This window comes from Spermophilus citellus (genome assembly GCF_964194105.1).
Source record: "Spermophilus citellus genome assembly, chromosome: 14".
NCBI classification, from domain to species: domain Eukaryota; kingdom Metazoa; phylum Chordata; class Mammalia; order Rodentia; family Sciuridae; genus Spermophilus; species Spermophilus citellus.
Genome location: NC_138194.1, coordinates 45,592,711 through 45,614,034, shown reverse-complemented (window position 1 = coordinate 45,614,034; position 21,324 = coordinate 45,592,711). Strand labels below are relative to the sequence as shown.

The 21,324-nt window shown below is 34.9% G+C and overlaps 1 protein-coding gene across 22 annotated transcripts in view; it reads left to right on the top strand.

Annotated features, from left to right (window-relative positions):
* The window catches only part of STAU2 (staufen double-stranded RNA binding protein 2), a 333,473-nt gene that overhangs the window by 37,279 nt on the left and 274,870 nt on the right, over positions 1-21,324 (top strand). For all 22 annotated transcript variants that reach the window (XR_014018766.1, XM_081266105.1, XM_081266100.1 and 19 more), the window contains 2 exons: positions 12,204-12,363; positions 19,730-19,865. Coding sequence is in view for 21 of the 22 variants with exons in the window: in XM_081266105.1 (XP_081122231.1) it covers positions 12,204-12,363; positions 19,730-19,865 (296 nt within the window). In the remaining variant the exon portion in view is untranslated. The remainder of the gene's footprint in view (positions 1-12,203; positions 12,364-19,729; positions 19,866-21,324) is intronic.

Sequence of the window (21,324 nt, the reverse complement as noted above, 5' to 3'; positions counted from 1 at the left end):
ACTGGACTCCCTTGGTGATTTCATACAGTCTTTTTTTTTTTTTAATTGGTTGTTCACAACATTACAAAGCTCTTGACATATCATATTTCATACATTAGATTGAAGTGGGTTATGAACCCCCAATTTTACCCCAAATGCAGATTGCAGGATCACGTCGGTTACACATCCACAATTTTACATAATGCCCTATTAGTAATTGTTGTATTCTGCTACCTTTCCTATCCCCTACTATCCCCCCTCCCCTCCCCTCCCATCTTCTCTCTCTACCCCATCTACTATAATTCATTTCTCTCCTTGTTTATTTTCCCATTCCCCTCACAACCTCTTATATGTAATTTTGTATAGCAATGAGGGTCTCCCTTCATTTCCATGCAATTTCCCTTTTCTCTCCCTTTCCCTCCCATCTCATGTCTCTGTTTAATGTTAATCTTTTCTTCCTGCTCTTCCTCCCTGCTCTGTTCATAGTTGCTCTCATTATATCAAAGAAGACATTTGGTATTTGTTTTTTAGGGATTGGCTAGCTTCACTAAGCATAATCTGCTCTAGTGCCATCCATTTCCCTGCAAATTCTATGATTTTGCCATTTTTTATTGCTGCATAGTACTCCATTGTGTATAGATGCCACAATTTTTTTATCCATTCATCTATTGAAGGGCATCTGGGTTGGTTCCACAGTCCAGCTATTGTGAATTGTGCTGCTATGAACATAGATGTGGCAGTATCCCTGTAGCATGCTCTTTTAAGGTCTTCAGGGAATAGTCCGAGAAGGGCAATAGCAGGGTCAAATGGTGGTTCCATTCCCAGCTTTCCCAGGAATCTCCAAACTGCTTTCCAAATTGGCCGCACCAATTTGCAGTCCCACCAACAATGTACAAGTGTACCCTTTTCTCCACATCCTCGCCAGCACTTGTTGTTGTTTGACTTCATAGTGGCTGCCAGTCTTACTGGAGTGAGATGGTATCTTAGGGTGGTTTTGATTTGCATTTCTCTGACTGCTAGAGATGGTGAGCATTTTTTCATGTACTTGTTGATTGATTGTATATCCTCCTCTGAGAAGTGTCTGTTCAGGTCCTTGGCCCATTTGTTGATTGGGTTATTTGTTATCTTATTGTCTAATTTTTTGAGTTCTTTGTATACTCTGGATATTAGGGCTCTATCTGAAGTGTGAGGAGTAAAAATTTGTTCCCAGGATGTAGGCTCCCTATTTACCTCTCTTATTGTTTCTCTTGCTGAGAAAAAACTTTTTAGTTTAAGTAAGTCCCATTTGTTGATTCTTGTTATTAACTCTTGTGCTATGGGTGTCCTATTAAGGAATTTGGAGCCCGACCCCACAATATGTAGATCGGAGCCAACTTTTTCTTCTATCAGACGCAGAGTCTCTGATTTGATATCAAGCTCCTTGATCCATTTTGAGTTAACTTTTGTGCATGGCGAGAGAAAGGGATTCAGTTTCATTTTGTTGCATATGGACTTCCAGTTTTCCCAACACCATTTGTTGAAGATGCTATCCTTCCTCCATTGCATGCTTTTAGCCCCTTTATCAAATATAAGATAGTTGTAACTTTGTGGATTAGTCTCTGTGTCCTCTATTCTATACCATTGGTCCACCCGCCTGTTTTGGTACCAGTACCATGCTGTTTTTGCTACTATTGCTCTGTAGTATAGTTCGAAGTCTGGTATCGCTATACCGCCTGATTCACACTTCCTGTTTAGAATTGCTTTTGCTATTCTGGGTCTTTTATTTTTCCATATGAATTTCATGATTGCTTTATCTATTTCTACAAGAAATGCCGTTGGGATTTTGATTGGTATTGCATTAAACCTATAGAGAACTTTTGGTAATATCGCCATTTTGATGATGTTAGTTCTGCCTATCCATGAACAGGGTATATTTTTCCATCTTCTAAGATCTTCTTCTACTTCTCTCTTTAGGGTTCTGTAGTTTTCATTGTATAAATCTTTCACCTCTTTTGTTAGGTTGATTCCCAAGTATTTTATTTTTTTTGAGGATATTGTGAATGGAGTGTTTTTTCCTCATTTCCGTTTCAGAAGTTTTGTCGCTGATATACAGGAATGCCTTTGATTTATGCGTGTTGATTTTATATCCTGCCACTTTGCTGAATTCATTTATTAGTTCTAATAGTTTCTTTGTAGACCCTTTTGGGTCTTCTAGGTATAGAATCATGTCATCTGCAAATAGTGATAATTTAAGTTCTTCTTTTCCTATTTTTATGCCTTTAATTTCTTTCGTCTGTCTAATTGCTCTGGCCAGTGTTTCGAGAACTATATTGAATAGAAGTGGTGATAGAGGGCATCCCTGTCTTGTTCCAGATTTTAGAGGGAATGCCTTTAACTTTTGTCCATTCAGAATGATGCTAGCCTGAGGCTTAGCATAGATAGCTTTTACAGTGTCAAGGTAAGTTCCTGTTATCCCTAGTTTTTCTAATGTTTTGAACATAAAGGGATGCTGTACTTTGTCGAATGCTTTCTCTGCGTCTATCGAGATGATCATATGGTTCTTATCTTTAAGTCTATTGATGTGGTGAATAACATTTATTGATTTCCATATATTGAACCATCCTTGCATCCCAGGGATGAATCCTACTTGATCATGGTGCACAATTTTTTTGATGTGTTTTTGTATTTGATTCGCCAGAATTTTATTGAGGATTTTTGCATCTAGGTTCATTAGAGATATTGGTCTGTAGTTTTCTTTCTTTGAGGTGTCTTTGTCTGGTTTCGGAATCAGGGTGATGTTGGCCTCATAGAATGAATTTGGAAGAGCTCCCTCTTTTTCTATTTCCTGAAATAACTTGAAAAGTATTGGTATTAATTCTTCTTTAAAGGTTTTGTAAAACTCCGCTGTATACCCATCGGTCCTGGGCTTTTCTTGGTTGGTAGTCTTTTGATGGCTTCTTCAATTTCATCCATTGATATTGGTCTGTTCAAATTGTGTGTATCCTCCTGACTCAGTGTGGGCAAATCATATGACTTAAGAAATTTATCGATGTCTTCACTATCTTCTATTTTATTGGAATATAGGTTTTCAAAATAATTTCTAATTGTCTTCTGTATTTCTGTAGCATCTGTTGTGATATTGCCTTTTTCATCCCGTATGTTAGTAATTTGAGTTCTCTCTCTTCTTCTCTTCGTTAGCATGGCTAAAGGTCTGTCGATCTTATTTATTTTTTCGAAGAACCAACTTTTAGTTTTGTTAATTTTTTCAATAGTTTCTTTTGTTTCAATTTCATTGATTTCTGCTCTGATTTTAATTATTTCTTGCCTTCTGCTACATTTGCTGTTGTTTTGCTCTTCCTTTTCTAGGGCTTTGAGTTGGAGTGTGAGCTCATATATTTGTTGGTTTTTTCTTTTTTTGAGGAATGACCACCAGGCGATGAATTTTCCTTTTAAAACTGCTTTCATTGTGTCCCATAGATTCCGATATGTTGTGTCTGTATTTTCGTTTATCTCTAAGAATTTTTTGATTTCCTCCTTTATGTCTTCTGTAACCCATTGATCATTCAGTAGTATTTTGTTCATTTTCCATGTGATGTAGGATTTTTCCTTCCTTCTTTTATCATTGATTTCCAGTTTCATTCCATTATGATCAGATAAAATGCATGGTATTATCTCCACCCCTTTATATTTACTGAGGGTTGCCCTATTGCATAATATATGGTCTATTTTTGAGAAGGATCCATGTGCTGCTGAGAAAAAAGTATAGCCATTTGATGATGGTTGATATATTCTATATAAGTCAGTTAAGTCTAGGTTATTGATTGTGGTATTGAGTTCTATAGTTTCTTTATTCAACTTTTGTTTGGAGGATCTGTCCAATGGTGAGAGAGGTGTGTTGAAGTCTCCCGTAATTATTGTGTTGTGGTCTATTTGATTCTTTAATTTGAGGAGAATTTGTTTTATGAATGTCGCAGCACCATTATTTGGTGCGTAAATATTGATAATTGTTATGTCTTGTTGGTGAATGGTTCCTTTTTAGCAGTATATAATGACCTTCTTTATCCCTTTTGATTAACTTAGTCTTGAAGTCGATTTTATTCGATATGAGGATGGCCACCCCTGCTTGCTTGCGAGGACCGTGTGCGTGGTATATTTTTTCCCATCCTTTCACCTTCAGCCTGTGTATGTCTTTTCCAATCAGATGTGTCTCCTGGAGGCAGCATATTGTTGGATTTGTTTTTTTAATCCATGATACCAGCCTATGTTGCTTTATTGGAGAGTTTAAGCCATTAACATTCAGAGTTACTATTGATATATGGTTTGTACTTCCAGCCATGTTTGATTATTTATCCTTTTTTTAAAAAATGTAGTTTGTTTCTCCATGATTATCTTTCCCCTCGCCCTGTGTCTTTACCGAGGCACTTCCTACTGATGGTTTTGGTTATTGTTTTTCATTTCTTCCTCGTGTAGTGTTTTGCTCAAAATGCTTTGCAATGCTGGTTTTCTGGCTGCAAATTCTTTTAACTTTTGTTTATCATGAAAGATTTTTATTTCGTTGTCATACCTGAAGCTTAATTTTGCTGGATACAGAATTCTTGGTTGGCATCCATTGTCTTTCAGTGTTGGAAATACATTGTTCCATGACCTTCTTGCTTTCAGTGTCTGTGATGAAAAATCCGTTGTTAACCTTATTGGTTTACCCCTGAATGTAATCTGTCTCCTTTCTCTTGTAGCTTTTAATATTTTCTCTTTGTTCTGTATATTGGATATCTTCATAACAATGTGTCTTGGTGTTGGTCTACTGTGATTTTGTGTGCTCGGTGTCCTGTATGCATCTTCAATTTGTATATCTGTTTCCTTTTTTATTTCTGGAAAGTTTTCTGTAATTATTTCATTCAACAGGTTACTCATTCCCTTGGTTTGAATCTCTGTACCTTCTTCTATCCCGATGACTCGTAAGTTTGGTTTTTTATGTTATCCCATAACTCTTGGATGTTTTTCTCGTGATTTTTTACCAGCCTTTCTGAGTTGGCTAGACTGTTTTCAAGATGGTATATTTTGTCTTCATTATCTGACGTTCTGGCTTCTACTTGCTCCACTCTGTTAGTGATACTCTCAGTTGAGTTTTTAATTTGGTTTATCGTTTCCTTCATTTCTAGAATTATTGTTTGATTATTTTTTATAATCTCTGTCTCCTGATAAAGATGCTTAACTTCTTCTTTTATCTGTTTATGTAATTCATTCTCAATGTGTTCCTTCGCTGCTTGAATTTGCTGTCTTGTATCCTCTTTAAGGTTCCATTCCATCTGTCTAAGGTGTTCCTTGAGTTCTTTATATGACCATTTTTCTGATGACTCTAGGTCCTCCTGAATATTTAGGCTGTCCTGCATTGTTTGTACTCCTTTTCTTCCTTGCTTTTTGAAGCTGCTCATGTTACTTCTTGTTCTGTTTGACTGATGAGTTACTGTTTACTCCTATAAATTTATTAGATGCTTGGGAGGAAAGGTATTAGAAGGGAAGGGAAGAAGTCACTAAAGAGAATGAGAGTAAGCAGGTAGAATTCAAGGAAAGGGGGATAAGATAATTGAAAAGAAATGAAAAGACAAAAGAAGAAAAAAAAAGGAAATAAAAAAAGAAAAAAATTAAAAAAATAATAATAAAAAAATTAAAATTAAAATTAGAAGAAAAAAAATTAAAAAAAATTGTAAAAACAATTTAAAAAAACAAGAAAAACAATGAAAATGAAAGAAAAACCCAAATCAAAAGAGAAAAGAAAAAAAGAAAAAGAAAAAAAAACTAATAAATGCAGTCTTAGAGTTTGATTAACTTCTCTTCCAGTAGGTGGCGCTGTGCCCACCAGGCCAAGTTTCTCCTGTCAATACGCAGGAACCAATCACTGTGCAGCAGCTCCACCTCCCAGATTGGGCGAGTCTCCAATCCTGGGTGACTAGAGCTTCCTCTTGTGTCTAGTCACTTCCCCACTTTTCCTCTAGCCAGGCCCCTCTCACGGGTACCGCTCACCACAATATTGGCTACACGCCAGGTTTGCTGCTCCCGGGAGCCCTGTTTTCATGGACGACTGGGCACACTCTCCCAGTTTGGCATTCCCTCAGACCCTAAGTTTGTAGAGCTTGGGGCTGAGAATCCTCAGCGAATTTTACTTGCCCTCCGGTAGCCACGCCCCCGGTAGCTGGTGCAAGAGACCTCAGCTGTCAGCACTGGTGGGAGTGGTAGTTCCGCACCACGGGTCCCGCGCCACCTCTGATTCCCTGGGTCTGGCTATCGGGCTCACGGGAGAGCTGGGAGGGGCCCTTAAGGTTTCCCCGATGTGTGGAGAGGGAAGGCTAGGGAATTACACACCTGTAGCCGCAGGTTTCAATGAAGTTATCTCCTCCGCCGCAGTCTGATGACGTCAGTTCTCTGCCATGGTGGTATCTCTTGCAAATGGCGACCGATGCAACGGGTGGGTCCTTACTGTCTCTCCCAAGCCCCGTTTCAAACCTGTGGCCACTATCTATGAAGGCTCGGTTGGCACTTACCTCTGTAGGAACAGAAGGGCCGACCAGTTGTTTCAGCCGGATGGATTAGTGCTGAGTCACAGCTGTCTGTCTGCGGGAAGCAGGCAAACGGGAGCTTGAATTCAGCCGATCCGGGCTCAGTGTGTGTTCTGAGAGGCCCAGACTGTTCGCCCCAGATCCATGGCAGCTCAGCATTGCCTATTGATCCTGAGCAAAGAGATTTAGGTTGTTTACGACTCCCTATGCCCGCACAGCTGAAGAGGTCAGAGACTTGATCTCTCTGCGCCCGCCGCCATGTTGGAATCTTTTATATAGTCTTATAACTTTAAATAACATCTACATGCTGTCAGTATTCAAATTTATGTCTTCAGCTCGAGCTCTCCCCTGCACTCTAGAATTGCATATATAATTGCCTATTAATCATTGCTACTTGAGTGTCTAATAAGTCAAGCTGAGTACATCTGGAACTGAATTCCTAGTCTCTGTCATACATGTTCTCTTTTTCTCAGTAACACTTAACCACTTCAGATATTTTATTGTTTTGTCTTCCCCAATTATAAACTGTATGAGGGCAGGGCTTTAATTTTGTCTGCTTACTGCTGTGTTCTCACTGCCTGTAATGGTGCAAATAGTCAACAGTAAGTAGTTATTGAATGAGTGACTGAATACAATGAATGAAAAACTAAATTCAAGGTGTAGATAACAATTGTCAGCTTTTCTGAAAAGCAAAAAACAAAAAGGAACTAAAGATTCTTTTTTCCTGTAACTTTGAAAAGAGTGGGATTTCCAGTGTATTGTTGTTTATTTCAAAATAGTTTTCCCTTGTTAAAGTTTCCTGACGTTGCTCTGAAGCTCAAAAGTGAAAACATTATAAAGTGGAAAAGTAATTTATACGTGTTCATGAACAATAGAAATCTGTGAAATAGGATGTTAGAAGAATTCAGCATGTAGATTGGAGAATAAGATTGATGTATTTCTTTTCAAAGGAATAGTCACTATTTAATATTTGCTTTGATGATCTTGGCCTAAATCTTGTTATAGTCCAGAGAAAAGACACATTTGTAAGCATTCATTGAAAGAGTTCTAACTCTCAAAGAGTTCTGTGAACTCACATTTTGTCTGAGGAGCACTATTTATCCTTATAGTGAGTTCATTTCAGCAGAAGTAGAAACACTGTGGTGTTGAAACACCACTGACTGTGGTATTTTAGCTAAAATAATTAGAATTAGCTCTGTTCCTCCTGAAAGCTCATGCATATTTAGGTTTTAGTCCAGACCTTTGATGGTATTACCCCAAGAGAAATGAGCTGGATTGTTCTGTTACAGACCCCCATCTCTACCCTCTGTGTGTGGTAAAGGAAGACTAGGCTACCTTGCAAAATTCTGGAGGAATCCAGGAGGATTCTGATTTTCCTACATTTTTTTAGGAATATACTGAAATTTTTTGAGCAGCTTATAAACTTTATAGTTCACTGCCAAGACTTCAAAGTCTGAACAGAATGTTTTCTCCCCAGTACTGGGGATTAACCAAGGGGCATTCTACTACTGACCGACATCCCAGCCCTTTTTATTTTTTGAGACAGGGTCTTTCTTGCTAAGTTGTACAGGTTGGCCTCGAACTTGTGATCTTCCTGCGTTATCCTCCTGAGTCTCTGGCATTTCAGATGTATACCACCATGCCTGGTGGCTGAATATAATTTTGGTGAAAGTGGACTTTGGTGTGTGTGTGTGTGTGTGTGTGTGTGTGTGTGTGTGTGTAGGGGGAATGGGTCTTGTAGACTCTTTATTTCTAGGCAGTCTCAGGATTCCTTTTGGGTTTTTCTAAGACTGAGAATCTTCTCTTTGCTAATCTATGCCTATTTCTTCAGTTGCCTTTTGTCATAGACCACTCCTTTTGGCTGTAGCTCTTTTTTTTTTTTTTTTTTTGGTGGGGGGTTGTGGTGGTAGAGATTGAACCCAGGAACTTGCACATGCTAGGCAAGTGCTCTACCACTGAGTCACATCCCCAGTTCCTTATATCTCTTTTTATAAAATAGTGTGTACTACAATAATTGGCATATTCTTAAATGAAAGATAGTTATAAGTTTAAGCAATATTAATGAGATCCATTTTGTGGAAAACAAAGTCATTTACATTCATGCATGTCAAGTACCATGATTTGGGTGCCACCTAATTTACTGCCTGGTTAAGGACTCTTTTCCTGGCTTACAGATGCTTTCTTCTTGCTGCATCCACACATAATGGAGAAAGAGAGATTTGGATTTCTTTCTTTTTGCAAACTAATCTTGTCACGGAGACCTGTCCTCTTGACTTTATCTAAAGATAATTATCTCCAAAGATCTCACTTCCCAAAGATTATCATATTGAATATTAGGACTTTAACATGAATTTTGGGGTATACAGTCTATAATAGACTATATTCCTTGTTGTGTGTGGTTAACTGAAATCTGTTTTGTTACCTCCATAGATAATCAGTCGCCTGACAGATTTCTTGAATCTCTGGATCCAATAGGAAAAGATAATCAAAGAAGCCGTTAAGGTTTTACCTGGAATTGTTGGGATAATAATGGACATATTATCCTGGAGTATAAACTGATGGGGGGATGTGGCATGTAGGAGATGATGTTTTATTTGACTTATTCCTCGTAAGTTAGTAGAAATATGTAGTGGGCAGTTAAATTTATGTGATTATTACTTATAAAGAGGTCATATTTGGAGAGATGCAGAATATATATTTTTTCCCCACAGTACTGGGGCTTGAACCCAACATTGCTTTATCATTGAGCTACATTCCTAGCCCTTTTATTTTTTATTTTGAGACAGGTCTCACTAAGTTGCTGAGTGACCTCAATTTTGCAATGCCCCTGTGTCAGCCTCCAGAGTTGCTGGGATTATATGCCTGTGCCACCACACTTGGCCAGAATAAATTTAACATGCTTTCCTGATACCATCAGGAATTTTAAGGTCTAATATTTACATACTTATTTCTGTTGTTAATTATGAGATATATATTATATATATCTAATGTAAAACCTTTAAACTTTCTTCATTAAAATTCAAAATTTGAAATAAAAAGAGCTCATTGAAAAATAATTTTGGGGCTGGAGATGTGGCTCAAGTGGTGGCGCGCTCACCTAGCATGCGTGAGGCACTGGGTTCAATTCTCAGCACCATATGAAAATAAAATAGAGATGTTGTGTCCACCTAAAATTAAAAAGTAAATATTAAAAAAATAATTTTAAAATCAGGTAAATGTATTAAATATATATTTTAAGTATAAGTTTTAAACTGTATCAGAATATATGAAAATTTAATCATTTTTAACAGATGTGTATATATTTTGAATTACAAATGATGATTTTTCAATTGTTTTGAAAAACAGAATATTAAAAGAATAGTACAAGCTGGGTGCAGTGGTGCATGCCTGTAATCCCAGTGGCTTGGGAGGCCAAGGCAGGAGGATCAAGAGTTCAAAGCCTGCCTCAGCAAAAGCAAGGCACTAAGCAACTCAGTGAGATCCTGTCTCTAAATAAAATACAAAATAGTGCTGGGGATGTAGCTCAGTGGTTGAGTGCCCCTGAGTTCAATCCCCAGTATCCCCCACCCCACAAAAAAAAAAGAAAAAAAGAAAAAGAATAGTACAATAAGACTTATGTATCTTTCATATTTACTAATCAGTGTTATTTGTCATATTACTTCATTTCCTGCTTCTTCTGTGTAGATCTTTATTTTTCCTATACAATTCGACAGTAAATTTCTGCCATCATGAAACTTCCCTTTAAAAAAAACAATACTTATACATTTCTTTCTTAATTTAAGACTAAAGATATTTTTCTGCATAACCATCCTCTATCACTCATGAACCAACATTTACTAGTCATGTTGTGTAATAGTCTGTGTTAGTCTGTTTGCTGCTGCTATAATAGAAATCCAGAGACTGGGTAATTTTTATAAAGAAAAGAAGTTCCTTTGGCTCATAGTTCTAGAGGCAGGGAAGCTGAAATTAAGAGGCTGCATTCTTTGAGGGCCTTCTTGCTTCATTATCCCCTGGTAGGAGGCTAAATGGCAAGAGAGTGCCAGAGGGGCCTGCATTTCTTTTCTAACAAACTTAGTCTTCCTGTAAGAATCCATTTCTGTGGTAATAAATAATCCTTTCATGAGGGCAAACCCTTTGTGACCTATTCTTCTCTTAAAGGCCCTGCCTCTTTTAACATTTGGAGATTAAATTTTCAACACATAAACTTGGGGAGGACACATTTAAACCACAGCATCTTTCATAGTCGAATTTCTCCAGCTGTCCTCTATATGTCCTTTTTTTCCTCCTCTTTAAAATTCCCACTACAAATCTATTCAAGGATCTTGCATTGTATTTTATCATGTCTTTCATGTCTCTTAAGTGTCCTTTAATTGATAACTGCCCCCGCCCCCCACCCCTTTTCTTTTTCTTTTACAACATTTTTGGAGTCTAGGCCAGTTGTCTTATTGACCATCCCATAATCTAGATCTGATCGTTTCCTTAAGATTAGATTTGTTGGCCAAGAAGAGTATGTAATTGTTGATGTGTACTTCTCATTGGATTTTATCAGGAGGCACATGATGTCAATTTGTATGATTATTGATATTAACTTTAATAACTTGGTTAAGATATTTTCTACATGATCTTGCTGCAAAGATACATTTTATTTTTGTAATATAAATACTTTTGTATTAACACTGCAAAGTAATAAGCAGTCTGTGAGTTCAAACTGATTGTGAATGTATTGTTTAACTCGATCCCACATTTTAAAGGTGAACAGTATGGTTTTGAGCTCATACGGAAATAATGGTGTGAATGGAATGTAGAATGTAGAAGGGAAAGAATGTATGTGAAATAAGAATAGACAGTAGAACTTTTGTGTCAAGCTAAAATGATAACAATTGAATTTTTTTTTTTTTTTTTTTTTTTTTTTTTTTTTTTTTTTGAGACAGGGTCTTGCTATGTTGCCCAGGCTGGTCTCAAACTCAAACCACCCTCCTGTTTCAGCCACCACTCCTAGCTTTGGTTGAAGGTTTTTAACCTGGTGTTGGTTGAAATAATACAATTGGGTTTGAATTTCAGAAAGGTAGTTTTAGCAGCAGTTTGAAAATTATTGTCTAAGCTACAGATGATGAAAGGCTGGATCTAGTGAGGTGTCATTGGCAGAAAGAGGAGGAAGATTTGAGAAATATTCATGAGGTTAAAATGGACAGAATATGCTGACTGGTTAAATGTTCATTGTGGGGATTGAATTTCTTGGTGATAAAGTATTTAATAGGGCTGCCTAATTTATTGACTGCGTTGTGCTAAGGATAACATTTAAGTTATTACTTTTTAATAAATCCCTTATAGTGACAGGACCTTTTGGCTTCTATGACAGTTTCTTTTATTTGTACTTATTGTACTTTTCTGGGGACTATTTGAGACATTAATAATATGATTCTATTTAGGGAAGGGTTTGCTATCTGATTTTTTCCTACTCAAAATGTACACTTTTAGAGCTGCTGTTAACCTTTGAGCTACATTAAAACAATTTGATACAACCTCTTAAAATTATTTTACTAGATAAAATAAGATTTTTGTTGCATTGATCCCTAAGGTCACTTATACCACTAAAATTCTGATTCTGTGGTATGTATGTTTCACTCAGACAACCCATTTTATTTCCTGAAAAAATTTTCATGTTTTCTTTGTCTGTTTATATTTTCTAAGATGTTCTCAGTACAGCTGAGTCTTGGGGAGCAGACATGGGAATCCGAAGGGAGCAGTATAAAGAAGGCCCAACAAGCTGTTGCTAATAAAGCTTTGACTGAATCTACACTTCCCAAACCAGTACAGAAACCTCCCAAAAGTAATGTTAATAACAACCCAGGTATGGTACTCACTTGCTTTCTTCTGTTGTGTCATGTGGCATATATGGTGTTCTCTGTTTTTTTTTTTTTTTAATATAGGAGGCTTGTTGCACATATTAATAGTAGTGTGTATGCACAGTACAGCTGAATAATAACTGAAGGTGAGAAGATGAGGAAGATGATTACAGTTATTCTAAAAATTTGCTTTAGTGGATACTCTTAAGGTACCTTATTTATGTTTTCAATGTTGGTGAAAATATTTGCATGCAAAGTCCAGAAAATTTGAGTGTTTTTCTAAAATAAGAATAGAAATGATCAGTCTCTCTTTTCAAATGTATGATATGCATTTTTAACAATGAAGTTATTCTTTATTTTAGTTTAATACAATTATAAAATTAATCGTGAGCATCTTAGGAAATACTTTGAATGTTGATGTAAAATTTTAGAAATGGTTGTTATTCAGTTTTTAACATTATATGATGTTTATTCAGAAACCCATAAATCTCAAAACCACTTCTGTATAAAATGCTGAGTAAATGACCATTCTAGTTTTAAGATCCCAAGGATAATTTAAAAAAGTTGTTTTGATTGTGTAAATACCAACAGCATTATGTGTCCAGTTATTTTTGGGAAGAGGCAAATCTGTATCGAACATCATGCATCAAGTTAATAAAATTCGTATAAGTTTAGTATCATTTGTATATCCATTTATATCATTCATTTGTTAACTTATTAATATAAGTTCTTATCTTCTGATCAATATTAATATTACCTTAAGCATTTTTGTGATGGAGTAAAAAACAAAAATGACATTTAGCCTGCCAATGATGACTCTCTACTTTGTTTTAATTATAATCTCCAAGCTTGTACTCATAATTAAATCACATAGACACTATTTCTTTCTCATGCAGCCTGCACTAGGTAGGAATAAGTCTGCTGTTTCAAGGACTGCTCTATCCAGAGTTCCCATGGCTGTCCTCGTACTAGACCTTTTGCTTCTGTTCAGTTGTTTATAGTTTTTATTAATGGCAATTAATTTACACAAGCCAAAGTAATACTATAATAAAGAAGAAACCTATTGTGTTCAATTTTAAGTCGACAAATGACTGTCTACTTTTTTAATTTTTAAAGATGTCTTCAAATTACTGGTTGGTCATTAGTACCATACTATTACCACTCTTTATTAGGCACTTGCTTTTCATATCTAAAAGGTATAAAATATTATCCTTTTCTGTGAATATCTTATAGTCTTATACCTAAATGCATAACTTGATGGTAGTTGTTTTAGTCAGCTTTTTTACTGTTGTAACCAAAAGACCTGACAAGAACAATTACAGGACGAAAACTATATTTGGGGGCTGAAGGCTTCAGAGGTCTAAGTCCATAGATGATTGACTCCATTCTTTGGGGGTCCAAGGTGAGGCAGAATATCATGGTGGAATATGATATTCCACACACTGGATTATCTTGTGGCAGAGGAAAGTGACTCAGGACATGGCACCAAAAGCAGGGGCGGGGGATCCTCTTATCATAGACAAAATATATACTCCCAAAGGCATGCCCCCAGTGACCCACCTCTTCCAGTCCTCCAGCCACACACTTCCTGCCTATAGTTATCATCCAGTTAATCCCCGTCAGGGGATTAAGGCACTGATTAGGTTAAGGCTCTCTTAACCCAGTCTTTTCACATCTAAGCTTTCTTGCATTGTTTCAGACGTGAGTTTTTTGGGTACATATCATATCTAAACCATAACATTGGTGATTAAGTGCCATGTGAATAGTAATAGCAGTCAATATTGTAGGGAATGATAAACATGGACTGAAATAAGATATGGGCCTTTGAATAAAGTAGCCAGGTTGAGAAGGAGAGGAAAGAATATTCTAGACTGAGAGAATGAAGAAAGGCAGGAGTCTGGACAATGGTTTGGTTAAAAAAAAAAAAAAAACTTTTTTTTTTTTTTTTTCTGGTAGCTAGTTTTTAATTAGAGTGAGTTGACTAGTGACTAGTAAGAAAAAAGACTGGAGGTGTAGATAGGGAGTGGATTGTGATGGACTCGAATACCAGCTTTTCAAGATTGAATTTTCTCTGTAGTTTGGGGGAATTAATGTTTATGAGAAAGTGGATGATGGGTTTAAAAAGAGCATTTTAAGACATTCAGTTTGACTTGTGAATGGAAGGTGGAAGGTAGTAAAATCAAGGTGGTCAGTTAGGAAATCATTGCCATAGTTTAATGGGTGGAGAGAGAGAAACTCATATGCATTGAGTCCAATATGCCCCGACTCTGGAAGGGTGCTGGGAGTAGCACTTTGAATAGAACAGAATGAACTGTCCAAGGCACATAATGTAAAGCAGGAGTAGTTGTGTATTGAGCCGTGAGTGAAGTCCACATTTAGAGGATTATAGCAGGAAGTAACCTACCAAGAGTCAGAGAAGCAAACAAGAGAGTCTGAAAGCCCATTGGAGATGTTTCCATTGTTGAATATCATAGTAAACTGAGAAAAGGAATAGATTATTTTGGGTAAACTTCTAAAATAAAGTATACAGTCACATACAGGTAAGTGCACAGGTTATATTTGTAAAGCCTGATGAAGTTTTATACTGTGAACATCTCACTACAGGCTTTACTAGCTCCCAGATCAGAAGCCACCTTCAGTCCATTAAACAACTCCAGAGGAAGCCATTCTTCTGATATCTGTCAGATTAATTGTTCCTGCTTATTGGAAGCATACACTCGAGTCTTCTGTGATAACTTGTTTTTCATCATTTGTATTTGTGAGATTCATTCATATTGTGTTTAATAGTGTAGTATTTTATTGATATATAGTATTCCTTTGTATGAATATGCCATAATTTACTTATTCATTGTATTTTTGATAGTTATTTGAATTATTTCCAATTGGGGCTATTAGAAATATTACTGCCACGCTGCCATGAACATTTTTTTTTCTTTTTCTTTCTTTCTTTCTTTTTTTTTTTTTTTTTAAGAATTTAACCTTTATTTTTTATGTGGTGCTGAGAATTGAACCCAGTACCTCACCCATGCTAGGCAAGCACTCTACCACTGAGTTACAATTCCAGCCCCATGAATATTGTTATACATTTTTATTGAGGATGTATGTATTTGGAATTGTTGTATTCCAATAGGTTATGCACGTGTTCAATATTAATAAATAATGTTAAACACTATCAATTTATCTTCTACCAGCAGTATCGGAGAGTTTTCTGCATTCTTATGAATAGTTTGATATCTTTAGCTTTCAAAAAATTTTGGCTATTATGCTAGGGGATTTAATAGTAATTCACTGTGGTTTTAATTTGAATTTCCATAGTAACTAGTGAAGATACCTAATGAAACACCATGTACTTGTTGATGGTGTCTGTGGTGTTTGGATAGCCTCTGTTTAAAGTGCCAGTTGGAATATTTTTTTCCCATTAAAAAATAACTGCATTATCTTTTAAATTTTTTTTCTATTTTTTGATTTGGATTCATATCCTTTGTCTATATATATATGTTATATACATATATTATATATATATATATCAGACACTTTCCATACAATTGTATGGTACATAATGAAGACCAATTTTGTAGTCTTTTCTTTTATGGTTAGTGCCTTTTTTGGTATACTTCTTGTCTCCCATAAGGTTATGAAGATAACATCACTTTATTTTTAGAAACTATCATTTTGTCTTTCTAATTCAGTCTACAGTCTGTCAGGAATCAAGTTTTATGTGAGATGTTAGGTAGAGCCTGGGATTTTTCTTTTTCTTTTCAATATACAGGCATCCAGTTAATCCAGCACTGCTTACTGAAAATATAGTCCATCGCCCTATGTGATGGTTATCATTATGTAACTGGGTCCACTTCTCTCACACTGAAAACAAGAGTGCTTAGCATTCTCTGGGGGCATCTTGTAATTTGAAGTGGTACTGTGGATATTTTTCTGTGGAAGCATTCCTGGGGAGGTAAAGAAGATATGCACTTGAGTGGGGGGCTTAATCTGTATGAAGGAAGTAGGGAGACTGTGCCTTGAGAGGTGAAGCCTTTTCAATATAGTTTGAGCTTTCTGCTTTTCATTTACTTTTCTTTCATAAAGACCAGTTTTTAACATTGCTGTAAAAAAATACTATAGTTGTATTTTCAAATGAAAAATTTGTATTATCCACTTAATCTCACATGAACACAATACTCTTCCAATTATTTTAAAATCCAATTCATGGTGTGAGTGGCAGATATAGTGTGTCCCACCCATGCATTCTTATTATTTCACTGGTGATTCCCCCCCCCCCAATATCCCCACCAACTGGTGATTTTCAAACACATTAGATTTCTTATTTATTGCCTTACTTAAAGATGAGGTGTTTTAAGCTTTTTCTGCCTCCATTTGAATTTTATCCTATTTGTGATTTGCAAAATAGAATTCAAGGTGACATAAATCTTGAATGATTAACATGTCAATTATTGACACAATCTTCATGAAATTTAAAATGTAATTTTTAAAGGAAACTTTGGAAAACTGTTAGGCTGTTTCTAATAAAGTTAATATAAACTCACTCTGTGACCTAGCAGATCAACTGTTAGGTTGTTATCCATGGGAACTGAAAAAGACTTATGCAAAAATGTTCAAGATAGCTTTATACATAATAGCCTCTAACTGGAAACAAATAGATATTTATTTAACATATGTATGCGTTTTGCTAAATGACCTATGTTGGTACTTAAGATAGGTTGACATAATTTTATATTTAAGTTTTTTTTTATTATGGAATTTTAAAAACTTACAAAAGTAGAGAAAACAAGATGTGAATGTCCCCTGTACCAACTACTAGGTTCAACAATTATCAATTCATGGCAGCCAATCTTATTTCTCATCTCTTTCCTCCCTGGGCTATTTGAAGCAAATCTCAGCCATATTACTTCATCCTAAATACTTTTTATTTATTTATTTTTTTGGTGGTGTTGGGGATTAGAACCAGGGCCTTGTGCATGCAAGGCAAGCACTCTACCAACTCAGCTACATCCCTGGCCTTAAGATAGGAACTCTTAAAAATTAATAACATCATTATCAAGGAAGCAAAACAACATTTTTTTGACATTAAAGTCCAGAGTTCAGATTTCCATATAGTCTCATTTTTTAAATAATTGACTTATTTAAATGAAGATTGAAACAAAGTTCATTTATTGCATTTAGTCTGTGATGTCTCTTTAGTCTTTTTTTTGGTGATACTGAAGCTTGAACTCAGGGGTGCTCTACCTCACCGAATTCTTGTATTTCCTGTAAATGAATGACTTAAGAGACTATGTAGATTCAGATTTTTTTTTTTTGGCCAAGACTGCTTTATAGGTAATTTTGTCTATAGATATTGCATTACCTCAGAAGACAATTTATTGTAGTCTCCTATTTTGTGATTTTAAGGTTGATCAGGTGATACTTTTATTGTTAGCCAGGTTCATCCATTATCCAGTTTCCCGTTAACATTTGATCTAATTGTTGTAGCAGCCTGCTCATTGCTTAGAAGATCCATTATTTTATCTGGAGATGAAAACTGGTGATTTTGGTGGGACTCACTCCTTCTACATTTATAAGCTGGAATTCTTTTAGCTAATAGATAAAGAGCTTTTCCTTCATCATATGCTTGTTCTGAGTATAGTTTATTCAGTAGAGGCAAGACAATAAATCCTTGAGTCATTCCCTTTATATTTCTAAGTATTATGAACAGATCCGCAACCAATGATTTCTCTAAAGTTTTTTTTTTTTTTAATTGGGAAGTGTTATAAACTAAGCAAATGATATTGGCTGTCTTCATTGTTAGTGGATTGATTTTAGTCCTCTTAAGTGGACAGAGCTATAAATCATGGTTTCTAACATAAATGTAATTACTTTTTTTCATTGTTTTATATCTATTTATAGATATATGATAATTTCCTGATTTTTTGCATGTTTCTTTTTCTCTAGAAATATAATATTTTACCATCATTTAAAGTCATTTGAAATAATTACTCTTTGTACAACTAAGGCCACCAATTTGATTTTACTATTAGCTTAATTGCATTGTTTCTTTTTTTAAAGAGATTTTTGCTCCCCCTTATGATTTAATTTTGTTTGAATTAAATAACAGTATATTACTAGTTAAAAATCATGTTATTGGCAGTATGATTATTGAAGACAGTTTGAAACTTCTTTGATTTTCTTTTTTCTATAAGGTGGATCTCATTATTTATTTTATAGTATTTGAAGTCTTTTACAAATTTTCTCTGTTTAATTCATCAACTCAATTTACAGCTTGATTCAGTTTCATTTTTATTTTGATTTTAGGGATTGCTTCCTCCCCACTTTGATGGAGTTTTTAAATAATTTTGTAACAATTCACATTTTCAGAATAAAGTCTATAAAACAGTATACTTTCAAAAAAGTCCAGTTTTTATTCTTCCCCTTTTCTGTTGTGCCTTCTCTTTATATAAGTATGTATTTTTTCTTTGAACTTTGACTTTATCCCTTTAAAAAATAAGCAAATATATATTTGTATTTTCATCTTTCTTAGATAACAGATAATATATACTAATTGGTACTGTGCTTATTTTCATTTAACAGTATATTCTGTTCTTCTAAAGTATAAACTCCAAGGTATATTGTTAAATTAAAATTAAAAAAAAAAAGCAAAAGCAAAGGTTCATATACTTTTTATAGCTGCTTAGTATTTTATGCTATGGATGTTTATGTAAGTGGTGCCATTTGATGGGTTTTTAAGGCTGTTTCTAGTTTTTTGCATTGATAGCACTACTTGTACGTATCTTTTTGTATTTCCTAGGAATAGAAGACATTTTAGTTCTAGGAAATGTCATCCACAGAGCATCACTTATATTTACTTTGTCTTGTTGGTTATAGAAAAAAATCTCCAACAATGTTTTTTTGTCAGATAACGTTCAAGAATTATTGATAACCTTATATTCATTGCTTATTTATTATAGTAATATTCTGCTCTATTTGTTGCTTGATTACCAAAGTGTAAATAAAAATCCACAGTTGATATTTTTAATGATTGAATACAATGCAAAGCTTTCTGGGGTAAGTAATGTTGAAGTTTAATACTTAATATCCAAACTGAGTAATCTAAGAATCTCATGTTTACCTTGTTTTAAGTAGTATGACTACACGGTAGAATTTTTTATTCACTAATGTACAGAAAATATTGTAAAATACCCAGAGATTTCACTAGAAACTGTTGTCTTGTTTTTTACTTTGTTTAAAATTCATACAGTGGGGTTATCTACTCTCATCTTCTTCCATGATAATTAAATGTATTAAAGGTTTAGATTGTACATTTTATTGTGGAATATTTCACTTCTGTGCCTTTAATAGATATATATATATATTTTTAAACAGGCAGTATAACTCCAACTGTGGAACTGAATGGGCTTGCTATGAAAAGGGGAGAGCCTGCCATCTACAGGCCCTTAGATCCAAAGCCATTCCCAAATTATAGAGCTAATTACAACTTTCGGGGCATGTACAATCAGAGGTTTGTATGTCTTCTTTGATTTTGTTCATTATTATTTATGCATATTGGAAAAGTTTCTGAAATTCATAGCATTTTCAGTGTAATTACAATTCACTTTGTGCACTTTGCATGGAATTTAGATAAATCAGATTCATGAGGGGGATGTAAAGTAAGACATTAAAAAGCCCCCACAGTTTTCAGAAATTAGTTTTTATTGAGTCATTAGAGCTCTGTATTTGTTGAAGGCAGGACCACGTTTTAAAGTCAACCCAAAGTTTATAGTGTCAACTTCTCAGTTGACTTTCTCATTCCTTCACCAAGCAGAATTAAGTGTTTTTCTTGATTTGTCTGAATATATGAATGAACATAAGTATTTCTAATTTATAGGTAATTTATTGGAGGAAGCAAGGATTTATTGTCTTTTTGTACATTGCATGACTTTACGATAGTTACAAGTATGACTGAATTTTCTTTTACAAGCATGGCAGAAGTTTCAAAATAAAGTTTTGTGGAATTTTTCCCCCGATCATAAAAGTCATATAAAACTCATGTGGAGAATATGGAAAATACAGAAAGGTAAAGAAATATAAATAAGTTGTAATCCCAGAATTAGCCACCCTTAATATTCTGATTTAATGTACCTTGTTTTTTTAAGCATATTAATGTATTTAACTGAATCAAAATTGTCTTCATGTGTAATTGTAATAGTTATTTATTGAGGTATAATATAGTGAAATATACAGATCTTAAGTGTACATCTTGATAACTATTATTTATGCATATATCTATTTATACTTGGATGACTATTTATATGTGTTTATCCTTGTCTGATTACTACTTATATCACAGTAGAGAAAGTTCCTATCACTCTGAGGGTTTCTAGAGACCTCCTGCTGATAGCATACTCTCACCCCAGGAGTAATCACATTTTGTCAGCGTAGATTAGTTTTGCCTGTTGTATGAGTTATATAAAATCTACTCATACAGTATTCACTGTATGTCTGGCTTCTTTCACTTTGTATAATAGTTCTCTTGTTTTGTTTGTTGTTTGTTTGTGTTGCGATTCATCCATTTTATTTATTTCTGGGTTTTATCCTTTTTTATTGCTGAATATTGTTCCTTTGTATGAATATGCCTTAATTTGTTTATCCTGCATATGCAGTATGATGCCCTGTATTCACCTAATATAGGTCAGTTTTTCATATCTTTAAATAATCTTTGAAAGGTATTTTTGCTGGCCATAAAATGCTTCATGTGACCAAGGTATATTTTATAATTGTATGCCTAGTTTTGGTTATTTAGATTGCACCCCCACCCCCTTTTCTGGTTATAAATAATGCTAGAGTTAAAAAGTCTTAATGTACAAATCTTTGTTTGCATCCTTGTTTGTTTCCTTAAGGTAGATTATTTTAAAGGGAATATTAGAGTTAAAAAGAATAATGTATTGCCTAATTGCATTGAAGTTTATCCTGATTTCTTA